The sequence below is a fragment of the Prionailurus bengalensis genome, chromosome B3 (assembly GCF_016509475.1).
Source record: "Prionailurus bengalensis isolate Pbe53 chromosome B3, Fcat_Pben_1.1_paternal_pri, whole genome shotgun sequence".
NCBI classification, from domain to species: domain Eukaryota; kingdom Metazoa; phylum Chordata; class Mammalia; order Carnivora; family Felidae; genus Prionailurus; species Prionailurus bengalensis.
The window spans coordinates 107,447,978-107,462,498 of record NC_057355.1 but is presented as its reverse complement, the minus strand read 5'-3'; the positions used below and the strand labels follow the sequence as shown (position 1 = coordinate 107,462,498).

The 14,521-nt window shown below is 37.0% G+C and overlaps 1 protein-coding gene across 4 annotated transcripts in view; it reads right to left on the bottom strand.

Moving 5' to 3' along the window:
* Nucleotides 1-14,521, bottom strand: part of LRRC9 (leucine rich repeat containing 9) — a 119,766-nt gene that overhangs the window by 85,949 nt on the left and 19,296 nt on the right. For all 4 annotated transcript variants that reach the window (XM_043556287.1, XM_043556284.1, XM_043556285.1 and 1 more), the window contains 3 exons: nucleotides 8,696-8,851; nucleotides 5,972-6,168; nucleotides 4,963-5,094 (listed from right to left, as the gene is read on the bottom strand). In XM_043556287.1, the coding sequence (XP_043412222.1) occupies nucleotides 4,963-5,094; nucleotides 5,972-6,168; nucleotides 8,696-8,851 (485 nt within the window). The remainder of the gene's footprint in view (nucleotides 1-4,962; nucleotides 5,095-5,971; nucleotides 6,169-8,695; nucleotides 8,852-14,521) is intronic.

Sequence of the window (14,521 nt, the reverse complement as noted above, 5' to 3'; positions counted from 1 at the left end):
GGATATAGAAGTGAAAGAGGCAGGGTCCCTCCTCTCATGGAGCCTATATTATAAGGAGTTGGCCAAAAAATAAACAATACATAAATAAAATCATTTCTAAACTGACAAGTGCTTTGAAGAAAGAGAAGTTTGGGGTAAGGACTGGAGTGGGGGCTACTGAGTATAGATCTGGGTAAGATATTTCAGAGAAGATATTTGAGTGAAGGAAAGGAGAAGAAGGGGCCAACTATGTGAAGATCTCAAGAAAATGTATTGGAAGTGCTCATCTGCTCTCTACTGCCCTTACTGGGCCATGCCCTATCTTAAAGTAGCACAGAATTTGGACTAAGATGAGATTTTAAAACAAATCAATTTGGGGGCACCTGGGTGGCTCAGTAGGTTAAGCATCTGACTCCAGCTCAGGTCATCATCTCACGGTTCATGGGTTTGAACCCTGCGTTGGGCTCAGTGCTGACAGCTCAGAGCCTGGAGCCTGTTTTGGATTCTGTGTCTCCCTCTCTTTCTGCCCCTCCCCTGCTCGTGCTCTCTGTCTTTCCCTCTTAAGAATAAATAAACATTAAAAAAAATAATAATAAAATAAAATGGATCAATTTGAAAAGAAAGCTAAGTGATCCTATATGGGATACATTTACCTGTAATGAGATGTCTGGTCCTCACTGGCATACAATATCAACAAAGGCCTGAGCATGAGTGTGGGCTAAGATCACAGAGGTGAGTTTCCTGGTGGGTGGTCTTTCCCTGGGACAAACTCATTTAGAGTGTCTGCCTTTCTCACTAGCGAAGACTGAACCAGTGCAGCTAAGAGCTGCCCAATTACTCTTCCCTTGGAGTTGAAAAGTGAGCTGCCCAAACCAAACCATTCCCGGAGGAGCTCACAGTCTGTTAGGAGACAGATACATATAAGTAGTGTGGCAACCAGCTGATGCTGCTAATTAGTTCGGAGGTCTGAATAAATAATTACATCATCACCAGGAGTGGGAAACCTCCAGGCTCATGTATAGAGGGATCACTGTCTGGGCCTGATCAGTCCAAGTCACTCCTACATAATACATCCTGGAACCACTGAAGCTCCAATTACTACTTACACTCTATTTTTATTATTATTATACTCTGATAGAAAGTGTTGTAGGCATTTTATTTAGATAAAGTTTTGTCATATAGTAACAAGGGTAAACAAGAATAGATAGAAGCGATAAATGGACAATACCTAGCTTCTAGTTCAGTTCCCAGGAATGCAAGAACTAAGAATGGCACAGGAAACTCCATGAAGTGGAATCCTTTCATAGAGCTTTTCTCTGCCTGGAAATTCAGTAGCTGAGCCCTTCTTCACATAGAATTCCTACAGCCCTGGAGACTGGGAACCCCCGTGCTAATGGGACATGGGCTCTGTGCTATCTGGAATCAGAGAACTAAAGCCATTCAATAAATCACCTGGTCAAGCTGGAGATGAGAAGACATCATTCACAGAGTGCCAGAATACTGCTAGAGGAGGGAGAACCAAACCTATAACTGACTAGGAAGTACTGTGACACTCCGTATTATCAGTTCCTCGTAGAAGAGGACACTTCTCATAGCATTGTTGGTAACGTGCTACATGCACTGGGCAGCATCTCATTACTGACCTGAGATATATGCTTTCTAGTCTGAACCTCAAATAATAACTGTAGGAACTTATATAAAATAATATCTAAATCTCTTATACCTCTCTTTCAAGGGGTCCCAAAGACTTAAGGGCGAAATTCAAACTACCAGCTCGCGGTGCGCTTTAATGATCAGGCCTTTGTCATGTGGAAATACTGTAGTTCTCCAAACGTATTATAATAGTTCCATACCTTTTCACCACATGCTGTTTCCTCTGCTTAGCAAGTCCTTCCCCTAATTCTGTGTATAGTTAACTTCTATCTGTCCCTCAAATTTCAGATCAAAGTATCTCCCTCAGATGTCCCCACTTCCAAAAACTTTCTCTACACCCCCATTCTGGTTTGAATGTCATTCTTCTCCAGACCAACAATTATCCCAGAATTTAGTACTGCTTCATTTCCATAGTCTCCCGTACCAGATGGCAGCCTGGATGAGAGCAGGAACTGTAACTTTTACCCCTAGCACCTAGAATAGAATCTGGCCCATGGTAGAAACCCAGTGGATGGATGCTGAGCAAGTGAACACAATAGAAAAGATTCAAAGATGAATAAGAATGCAGTCTCTATCTTCACTGAGTTTATAAACAAATGGAGCAGAAAAGTAATGGGACAAACATAGGCAAAATTATAACTGAGTAGAAGATAGGAGAGATGCAACATAGTGCTGTGAAGATTCGAAGAAAATAATAATAATGACTAATCTGATAAAGATGACAAAGGTATTCCTCACAAAAGATGGCTCTTGATGTTGGCCTTGAAGATAAAGTAAGTTTTGACAGACAATAATAGAGAGTGAGGGCAAGGATGTAAGGTATTCTGGGTGAAGGAAGCAGAACAGAGGAAACCACGGTGGTGCACCAGGTATGTCCCAAGAGCAGTGAGGCACACACAGTTTGGCTGACTCTGGAGGGGTTGGAAAAGTAGTAGGATGGTTTGAACACCATATGGTGAAGCCCACTGAATATTGGGGTGAAAGGTTTGAAGATCACTTGGAAAATAACAGGTTGCTACAAAAGGCTTTTATTTTGTTTTACAAAGTGCTCTCTGTGTAGGAGGTGTGCCAGCAGGGACCACATAGGAAATCATTTAGTTATCTTTACTGATTGATTAGCAAATACCAAGTACCTGCTATATGCAGACACTGTACTACACCCAACGTGGGGCTTGAACTCACGACCTCCAGGTCAAGAGTCGCATACTCTACCGACTGAGCCAACCAGGCGCCCCAGGAGCTATTTCATAGTATCCATAAAAAATCACAGCTAAGGTGGCCAAGTTTGTAAAAAAACAATCCTTCAAATTCTGCCAATGTAGATTTGATTTTCTTCTTAAAATGGATCAAGGCTGTTATTACTAAAGCCAAGTAAACAATTGCTAATGCTTATCAAAATCCATCAAGCTAATTTACTATCAGGTTGACATAGTTACCTAATGGCTTTTTAGTCATTTTGCTTTTATGTGTTTTTTCCTTATCATCTACTTGTTTTGTAAAGAGACTACTCTGCAATAAGTTAAAAAGAAACGGAAATAATAATAAACAAATCTGTTTAGGTTGAGTGAATATAAATGAAAGACTGAAAAATTTTTCATGCACCCTGCAGACAGACACCATTCAATTTTTGTACTTGAAAAATCAAGGCCTTTATTTGTTTATATGGGAAATGGGATGAATCCCCTTTATATCTTTGCACATAAAAATCAAGTATTGTGGTTAAGTGAATAGTGGTAACTGCTGGGCCATTGATGTACTGATACAAAAGAAAATATTTTAAACGGTCTATTTGTCACTTGGGCAGAACTTCTCATGGCTTAAAGTAATTCATAACAATTACATATTTTTATTTATAAAATGTTAATACAGGGGCGCCTGGGTGGCTCAGTCGGTTGAGCATCCGACTTCGGCTCAGGTCATGATCTCACAGTTTGTGAGTTTGAGCCCTGTGTCGGGCTCTGTGCTGACAGCTCAGAGCCTGGAGCCTGCTTTGGATTCTGGGTCTCCCTCTCTCTCTGCCCCTAACCCACTCACATTCTGTCTCTGTCTCTCTCAAAAATAAACATATAAAAAGTTAATACGAATTTTGCATTTTACTCCATAAAAGTCGGTGTTTGTTTCAACACTGACTGCAAATACAATCCGCTGGGATGCTGAATCAACTCCATTCAATCACTTTACGTGCTTCCTGCTTTCTCTCTACACACCCAAATTTGCAGTATGCTCTAGGGTTCTAGGGCAAACTCTGGCTTGTTCACAGCTCCCCAGTTTTAAGGAAATGATTACAGATATGTGGAAGTTATAATTAGTGATATTTTCTGCTGCAAACCTTTTCTTTTCTTCCTTCCTTCCTTCCTTCCTCCCTCCCTCCCTCCCTTCCTTCCTTCTTCCTTCCTTCAGAATCATTTTCTAAGTTGTACCCTCAAGTTGAGGCAACACAGCCATTTCCTTGTTTGTACCAGGAGGCTTCAATTACGAAGTATGTATGCCCGTTTCCTGCCTGTTTCTGGTGGCTCTCTCCATTTCTGCCTAAATGGACTTTTAACCCAAATTCCTGGGTTTTAAGTGTATGCCTTATTTCACCTCACAGAGTCCATGTGCACCCTGACTCTAGCCAGCTCTAGACAACTGGTTTGACTTTGACTATGGACCCCCAGGAAATTTGCTATGGTGCCTCCCCCAGTGTCTGCGACCTGCTGTTGCCAATCCTGCTCCTGCGTTCCTTCTCTATTGTAGGTTCTCACACAATATTCAGAATCCAGGGCCACGTCCAGTCAAGAAATGAACAGTTTAAACATATATAAAATTAATACTTGGCCATAAACATAAAAAAATTTATTCTGGCTCTTGGGCTAAGGGAAATTGGGTAAAGAGCAATGAAATATCATTAGGATGTTCTCAAGATTAGCCCACAGCAATTATGTAAACAGAAAAACATATTGGTGGCAAAATAGGTAACAGCTAATCTTCAGTGGATGAACATTCTATATGAGAAGTGTTTTGAAAATTAGACATTTTAAGACTTTATAAGTTGATATTTTAGCTGGTGATCCTAAGCACCTAAAATTATTTATTTTTTTAAAGTTTATTTATTTTGAGAGCAACAGAGGCAGCATGAGTGGGGGAGGAGCACAGAGAGAGGGAGAGAGAATCCTAAGCAGGCTCTGCACTGACAGCATGGAGCCTGACACGGGACTCGAACCCACGAACCATGAGATCATGACCTGAGCTGATACCAAGGGTCAGATGTTCAACTGACTGAGTTACCCAGGCACCCCTAAGCACCTAAAATTATTTTTAAGGCTGTAATTAAGTTTCAAACAGATTTACCAGTCATCAGATCGAGTGCCTTCTTCAAAGTGGATATTTCCCACAGTTTCCAACTCAATTAACAAAAATGGGATCCATAAGCCATGGCTTTTCTTCTTTTGTTTTACTTCAACATGATAAATTGCTTCAATCCTATTTAAGAGAAAAATTAAGTTACTAGAAAAACCTAAATGTCACAACATTAAAATTATAGTTTAAATAGATTTTTAAAAAAGGCTGACATGAAAATATAAGGCGTTTGTCAATGGGTACAGAAAGCTTGGTGTTAACAGTTAAACCAAGTTAAAGACATTCTGTTTCTGGCAATAAGGTTAGAAGTCTCTCCTGGCTCTGCCGCTTATGGCGCACAGATCTTTTGATGCTGCGGTTTCTCAGCAAAATGGCAATATTAACAATACCTACACCCGAAAAGGCTTTTTTTTTTTTTGACGATTCTATGCAAAATACATACAAAGCTCTTAGCACAGAATTTGGCAGAGTAAGAAACAAGTGTTAGCTGTTAGTAGTAGTAGTAGAAGCAGTAGTCGGAGCAGTAGTAGTATTTACAGGGCAAACTAACTTTATCCATTTAATGCCCTAGTAAATAAAAAATTATTGGTCCTTACTAAATCTTCTGCTTTATATGTCTAGTTGAAACTCAGCCAGAGTTTGTTTCTACGTGACTCCAGACAACTATGTATGTGCTTTGCTCAGTCAGGTCTATGTGGTGAGTTTCTCCATCAGTAGCAGCTCTATTTTTAGTTTGCAGACACTAGAGCAGTGATGTGACAAGAAGCCACTAGGGGGAAGTTTGCTGTGCCTAATTAAGCATTGCCTCTGTAAAAAACTATGTATGTTGGCTTTGAATCAATGATGTCTATCTCTGCTGGGAATGGGACTAGAAACACATTCCGTGTTTTACTTCATAATTCTTTCCACCCCTGAGGAAGAGAACTGAGCTCGACTGATAGCCTAGAACATTCTATCCTCTCATGTTTCAAATTTGAACTAGACAATTCATAAAACATACTCATCTAGTTTTTTGTTCCAGAATGTTACCCTTTCATTCAAGGCATTTAGTTTGGTCAGTATCTTCTGTTGAAGATTTGGCTCTTCTGTGACAGTTTCACACTTCTTTGATTTTTCAAGTTCAGCTACTTTATTGTTATTGGATCTATCGCTGTGCCCTTTGCCAGATCCCTTGAGTTCCGCAAGTTCCCGTTCCAGCTGTTGAAATCAGTGTGCCATAGAGCAAAACATTTTAGTGGAATTATGAAATATATAGTTAATTTAAATAAAGAAAATAGAAATTTAGGTAATAAATAGGCCAAACGCATAAAAACATGCCAAACGTGCGATTACAACTTTGGTGCAAGTTTAGTCAGTCAATTTCTTTTGACCAAAGGACATTCTTAAATACTTCAAACATGGCAGTTCTTTTCATCGAAATGAGAAAAGCAAAGAAATTGATTTTTAAATATTAGTGATGAGCTTCCTTCTATTAAAGCCAAAGTAAAATTATAACAAATACTGGTTTGGGTATAAATAAAATATTTAAACTTTAAGGTAACGTGACATTTATCACACCTACTTTTCAACTTTTCAGTATTTTTTTTAAGTACTTTGGTATTCTGGGAAAAAATTAACCATAGAAAATATATAAAACATGTATATTGAGATGCATATTTTTCCTCTTGCCTCAGTCTCCTATATATGGCTCAGCACGGCAATGTTTTTATTTAAATTTTGATTGTTTTTTCTTGTTCATAGTGGACTTTTTTGGCATTCATTTGTATTTTTTAAAAAATATTGCATTAGATATGATTTATTGTGATTACTGAGGTGTTTAGCACTCTAATTTTGGGCCTGCAGTGAGTACCTCACTTGTCTTGCCTTAACCCCAGCTTTGTAGGATTTCAAGATACATTGGAGAGATTTTTATAAATAGAAATTTACTAATTATCTGTCCTCACCTCTATAATGGCTATATCCAGCTATTAAAAGCAAATCAAGCATATTTTTAAAAATGTCTATAGTTTATCTAATCTACAGGTATTATTTTTCACATTTGCAGATTTTCCTTAATACATGCATTTGTACACAAAAATAGATATAAAATGATTTTCATATACTGGTTCATTTCTTATCCAAAAATAAATGTTAATGTTTCACTTTAAGGATATCTATTATATTATTAATTCAAGCCCGTTTATTTTAGGAAGAGGATTAAATATATTTAAAAGACTTGGTTTTTAATGGCAGTATACTACTCTACCTTAAGAATGAATAATTCTTCCTCTTTAGTTAAACAATTAGGTAAGTTTCCAATGTTTTGTTGCTATTAATAGTGTAGTGATAAATATCTTATGTATGTAAATTTTATCCAAATCCTTAGAACAGAGTGCTACCAGTAGGTTTACTGGGTCAAAGGCTGCAAGCATTTTTTAGGCTGTGAATACATATGACCCAAATTACATTTCATTGGTGGTGTAGTAGGGTCACACTCATCTTCACCAGCCTGAGTACTGTCACGTGTTACACTTTGACAACTTTATAGGAGAAAATGGTTGTTTGTTATCTTAATTCACACTTGGAAATTAATAACCAAGTTAAGCTCTTCTTTCAAATCTTAGTCATTTTTTAATTTCTTCTTTTGTGAAACAGAAGCTTATGTACTTTGCTCAGTTTTTCTATTTGAATATTTGCTTTTTGTGTTGTTTATTTATGAATGCCTATACTAAGGTTGTCCATCATGGTTTTTTAAAAAGATTTATTTTTAAGTGATCTCTACACACAGTGTGGGGCTCGAACTCACAACCCCAAGATCAAGAGTCACATGGTCTACTAACTGAGCCAGCCAGATGCCCCCATCATGTTTGCTGAAAACTGTTTATTTTTATTAATGATCCTTTTTAGTACCACAGCATTTTACTTTTATTTTTTGCAATCAGATCTACATTCTGTTCTTTTGTTATTTCTAGTATTCCTTTTATTTGGCAGGCTGAGATCAGTTAACCATATTCATCTATATATTCTTCAGTTTTTTTCATGTTTTTTCATTTTTAATTTAGTTCTTTTTTTCTCCCCACTGGCATTTTTTTTTTTTGGTAAAGTGTAAACTAAGAATCCAATTCCCCTACCCCCCAAATAATTTATTTTTCTAACACTTGTAGAATAATTATATTTTCTTACTTTAAAAAAATACAGTAAGTTCTTATATATAAAAAGTTCTATTTTGAGGTTAATAATCCTTCATTTTTCAAAGCCTACTGTTGGTAAAGGAAATCCAATTTACTCTAAGTAAAAAAAGCACACATAATATAACTACCAAAGTACAGCTTGCTTTAAAGTTCTCATCTGGTTTTAATACCTTAAAAGTATTATTAAAGGGAAATTTTAGCACTTTAGACCAAAAAATTAATTTTGAGCACAGCCTGAATATGTCTAATAAAAATACAGCTGAAATAAACTCTAATAGATTTCAATAACTTTTGGAATCATACTGAATTACACAGCTTTTTAAAACATTTATAAATTTATAAGCCTCTACCTTTTTACAGTTGTAGATTTCTAAGCACACAATGAAGCTTGGTCAAGCAAATGGAATCGAAGGTGTAGAAGCAAACTTGGAAGTAGTAATAAAAAAATTATTTCTATATGTGTATACATACATATAAAATTTAAAAGATAATGCTGTCTTATCACCAGTTTTCTGAAGATATGGCCACTAAAATTTTACAATACTGAATCTTACATTTTTTTTCACAAAGCTAAATAATTTTATTCTTTCTTCTGGCAATTTCTGTAATTTGCATTTTCGTTCATTCAATTTTTCAAGGTCTTCATGAAGATGCCTCTGAACAGTTTTTATACGCATATTGTAATACATTATTTTTTTCATTGCTGTGGTCTAAAAGTGAGAAAATAAAAACCAATAAATGATCAGCGGAAGCAAAAAACATTATTAAGTTTGGTAGCATTATGGGAGTGTGATATGTTCTATATAACCACTGGAAAATTTTACATGCCCAATAACCCATAATGATGGTAGCTGAAACGGCTATACAGAGTGCTATATTTAAACAATAAGCAAAATATAAAATTCCAAATATTTCCTTTGTGGATAATATTTTAAGTTAAGGCATATTCATATTTATTTCGAGGATGACAACATAAAGTGCTTCCAGATAGAATTCAATTTATAAAATCTTATCATTTAGCTAATAAAGCATATTGCTAAAAAGCAAATAGGTCACTGCATTATTCCTATTTAATTAACTTAGGGAAAAATACATCAAAAGCATTAAAAGCAAATGTAACATTATTCATTTTTTAAAAGCATGGGTAAGAAATAGAATTTGATTTCCCCCCCAATTCTATAAAAGGATGCTCTAAATAAACTTTAGATTGAGCAAATGACTAAATTGTCAACCTAATCCCATTACCTAGAATATCTTAATACCAGTGGATTATCTAGTTATAATAAATATATAATAAATAGATTAAATCTACTATTAAGAAATACACCAGCTAAATGGTACCTACAAGTAATATTAGTCAAAAGGAACTAGCTGAGGAGAAAATAAGCAAATCAGATGCACTATTAAATGTGACCTAGGGGCGCCTGGGTGGTGCAGTCGGTTAAGCGTCCGACTTCAGCCAGGTCACGATCTCGCGGTCCGTGAGTTCGAGCCCCGCATCAGGCTCTGGGCTGATGGCTCAGAGCCTGGAGCCTGTTTCCGATTCTGTGTCTCCCTCTCTCTCTGCCCCTCCCCCGTTCATGCTCTGTCTCTCTCTGTCCCAAAAATAAATAAACGTTGAAAAAAAAATTTTTTTTAAATGTGACCTAGTTTTAACTGTTTACCTGAAATAATGAAGACATTTCTCTTTATTAGGTTATCTGTACCTTAAATAATTTGGAAGGCTTGTACACTGTTCTGGACATGTATTTTCATAGATGCAGGCTCTTGTTATGTGATTTATTTGTTAGAAAGTGGATAATCAAGATCCCAACAGAATTATTTGGCATAAAATATAGAATAGACAGTTATATGGCATGATGAACAGGCCAAAAGAATTCCCTTTGCCAACATATTATGAAGTTCTGAGATTGAAATCACTAAATTCCTCTATAAAAAATAAGGCATCAGTAACAGAGAACAGTTCAGAAAAAACACGCTTGTAAGAGGATGATTAATAGATAAAAAATTCCTGATAAAGAAGAGTTTATTTTGGAAAGGCAACTGAGAAGAAAAACAGTAATTAAAGAAATGACAAGTGGTGTTAATTTTTTGCCTATTTGGAGAAAATGGAAAATCCAATAAAGAATGCTTTGAGTCAGTGTAAAAATTTTCTATTGAATTCTTAAATCTAAAACAAGAGAACGTGGGTAAAGATAGGATTGCTAAATAAAAGATAAGATTCTAAGTAAAATTTGAACTTCAGGTAAATAATAAATCATGTTTGGCACAAAAACAGACACATAGACCAATGGAATAGAATAGAAACCCCAGAACTAGACCCACAAACGTATGACCAACTCATCTTTGACAAAGCAGGAAAGAATATCCGATGGAAAAAAGACAGTCTCTTTAACAAATGGTGCTGGGAGAACTGGACAGCAACATGCAGAAGATTGAAACTAGACCACTTTCTCACACCATTCACAAAAATCAACTCAAAATGGATAAAGGACCTGAATGTGAGACAGGAAACCATCAAAACCCTAGAGGAGAAAGCAGGAAAAGACCTCTCTGACCTCAGCCATAGCAATTTCTTACTTGACACATCCCCAAAGGCAAGGGAATTAAAAGCAAAAATGAACTACTGGGACCTTATGAAGATAAAAAGCTTCTGCACAGCAAAGGAAACAACCAACAAAACTAAATGGCAACCAACGGAATGGGAAAAGATATTTGCAAATGACATATCGGACAAAGGGCTAGTATCCAAAATCTATAAAGAGCTCACCAAACTCCACATCTGAAAAACAAATAACCCAGTGAAGAAATGGGCAGAAAACATGCATAGATACTTCTCTAAAGAAGACATCCGGATGGCCAATAGGCACATGAAAAGATGCTCAACGTCGCTCCTCATCAGGGAAATACAAATCAAAACCACACTCAGATATCACCTCACACCAGTCAGAGTGGCCAAAATGAACAAATCAGGAGACTATAGATGCTGGCGAGGATGTGGAGAAACGGGAACCCTCTTGTACTGTTGGTGGGAATGCAAATTGGTGCAGCCACTCTGGAAAACAGTGTGGAGGTTCCTCAAAAAATTAAAAATAGACCTACCCTATGACCCAGCAATAGCACTGCTAGGAATTTACCCAAGGGATACAGGAGCACTGATGCATAGGGCCACTTGTACCCCAATGTTTATAGCAGCACTCTCAACAATAGCCAAATTATGGAAAGAGCCTAAATGTCCATCAACTGATGAATGGATAAAGAAATTGTGGTTTATATACACAATGGAGTACTACGTGGCAATGAGAAAGAATGAACTATGGCCCTTTGTAGCAACATGGATGGAACTGGAGAGTGTTATGCTAAGTGAAATAAGCCATACAGAGAAAGACAGATACCATATGGTTTCACTCTTATGTGGATCCTGAGAAACTTAACAGAAACCCATGGGGGAGGGGAAGGAAAAAAAAAAGAGGTTAGAGTGGAAGAGAGCCAAAGCATAAGAGACTCTTAAGAACTGAGAACAAACTGAGGGTTGATGGGGGGTGGGAGGGAGGAGAGGGTGGGTGATGGGTATTGAGGAGGGCACCTTTTGGGATGAGCACTGAGTGTTGTATGGAAACCAATATGACAATAAACTTCATATATTGAAAAAAAAATAAAAATAAAAAATAATAAATCATGTTTGAGTATAAGTGAATAATTATAACTAAGTTTAATAAATACGATATTAAAACATTATGTGTTGCTTGCCCAAATTTCAAATCTAACTTGGGAGTCCCTTGGCAGAGGGGGGACAAAAAATACTGCTTTTATTTTGTTTTTAATTTTTATTTTTGAATAAGTAATATGCTCATGTTTCAAACACCAAAATAATTGAAAAATACACAATGAAAAGTACTTCCCACACCTGCTTCCCATCAGCCCAGGTGCCCCACTTTCCACAGATAACTACTAATTTCAGTTTCTAGTGTATCCTCGCAGTTTCTTCTACTTTATTATTTTTAAATTTTATTTATTTTAATAGAGAAAGCATGAGTTGTGGAGGGGCAGAGAGAGAGAAAGGGAGAATCCCAAGCAGGCTGTGCACAGAGCCCCATGCAGGGCTTGAATCCACAAGCTGTGAGATCATGACCTGAGCTGAAGTCAGATGCTTAACTGACTGAGGCACCCAGGCGCCCCATCTTCTACTTTATTTTTATATTTTATTAAGACTATACCTATATCTACGTTTGGGAACATAAATTGTGATATTTTACTATTTCTGAACTCTTCAATGATCACTTAGTGTGTCATAACAATAAGAGTTATTAATCAGGGTTTTTTTTGTCCTTGAGAGTATATACTAAGATTTCATAAAAATGGGGAAGACTATGTTGTAAACTGTACATAAACAGTAAATCAACTTTGTAGGCTTACTATATTCAACTTGCTTTTCTGTGTTTGGATTTTGAGAATGTCAGACTCATTTTCACTATTCCACTTTGGCGGAATTACTTGTCCGTTACAGTTTAAAAAAAAAAAGTGTTGTTTTTTTTTTGTAAAATAGTCTAATTATAATGCTAAATTCAGTTGCATGTTTGTATGAAGTTAAGATAAAACATGTTCCATTTGCTTCTTTGAATACCAAAAAAGAATGAAAAGTCATAGGCTCAACTACAGTTTCATAGTGGTTATTTTTACAGTACTTAACAATTCAAATGTACTTTTATGCCCATTAACTCATTGGGTCCCTACAATAACATTTAGGACAGGTAGTATTTTTATCATCACTATTTTAATAGTTCTGAGAAAGCTGAAGTTTTGGAAGGGAAAGGCCTTGCCTGAGTGGCAGGTTGTGATGGACGCAACTGGAGCTTGAATCCAAGTCTTCTGATTTGAACTCCCATGTTCTTCCCTCTTTCCCATGCTGACTCCCTGCTGGTCCTCCTGACTTTCCTTGTCACTTATAGTTTACACAAACTACTCCACAGCCATGGGTGAAAATTTGAAGAATCGACAGTACTCTGCTCAAGAGTTTACCACATTGGAGAACTGCCACCACCCTCGCACAACCTGTCTTCGTATGAATGGTAATGAAGAAAGCACCTTGGAAATCTATATGCAATTCTTACATAAAAACACTTTGAATGTGAAAAATCATCTTGATCTAAATCAAAAGTTGAGCAATATTAGTCTATAATATATCCTATTTTTGCCTTAAAACGGTGAAGAAAGGATAAATATTTTATAGTGGGAAAACTGAAATATAATGACATAATTTAAGAGAAGATATCAGGAATCGTGTAACAATTCTTTATTTTGTTCTTTAAATACTACTACTTCTGACATATACTAGACTAAACCGAACGTATGACAATCTTAGGCAGAATGTCAAAAGAACCTGCTTTTCTTAGTTCTCTTCTTCCATCTCATCAGCAGGTTCCTCCTCCCTCCCCAGTCTCCAACACCCAACTGACACACTTCTCCATTTACACCATTCCCTTGGTGATTTATCCAGTCCCTGGCTCCACATACCATCTTTCTGCCTTCAATTCTCATATTTATATCTCCAATCCAGGCAACCCTCTTAAATAGCAGACTCATGTACCCAATTACTTTTTGAACATATCCTCTTACATGTTCAAAAGATTGCTCAAAATTATATGTCTGAAATTAAACCATGATTCTTCCTTTCAACAGACTTCTTCCATATTCTTCCTCATCTCATCAAACAGTGACTTCTTCCCTCCTTCAGTTGCTCAGGCCAGTAGCTTGGAATTATTGTTTCTTTCTTTCCTCTGCACTTCACATCCACTCTATCAGCAAATCCAGATGGGTTCCCCCTTCTAACTACTACAGAATATGACTACTTTTCACCACCTCTTCTACTATCACCTTATTATATCAAACCATCAACACCTCTCATCCAAGTGACTGGGATCTAACTGGTTTCTCTGTGCTCATCTTTTCCCTCAAACCCTCTATTCTTAACCCATTAGCCAGAAGGATCCCTTTAAAAAATTTTTAAATGTTTATTATTTGAGAGAGACAGAGAGAGACAGAGAGAGACAGAGAGACAGAGAGACAGAGAGAGACAGAGAGCAAGCAGGGAAGGGGCAGGGAGAGAGAGGGAGACACAGAATCGGAAGCAGGCTCCAGGCTCTGAGCTGCCAGCACAGAGCCCAACACAGGGCTCAAACCCACAGACCGTGAGATCATGACCTGAGCGGAATGAAGTTGGCCGCCTAACCAACTGAGCCACCCAGGCGCCCCCAGAAGGATCCCTATAAAACATAAGTAACATAAGTCATTTTGTCTCTCCTCTGCTCAAATTTTTCCAGGGGCTCCGCCTCAAAGTAAAAGCCAAAGTGTTTCTAACATCCTACAGTCTCATCTGATCT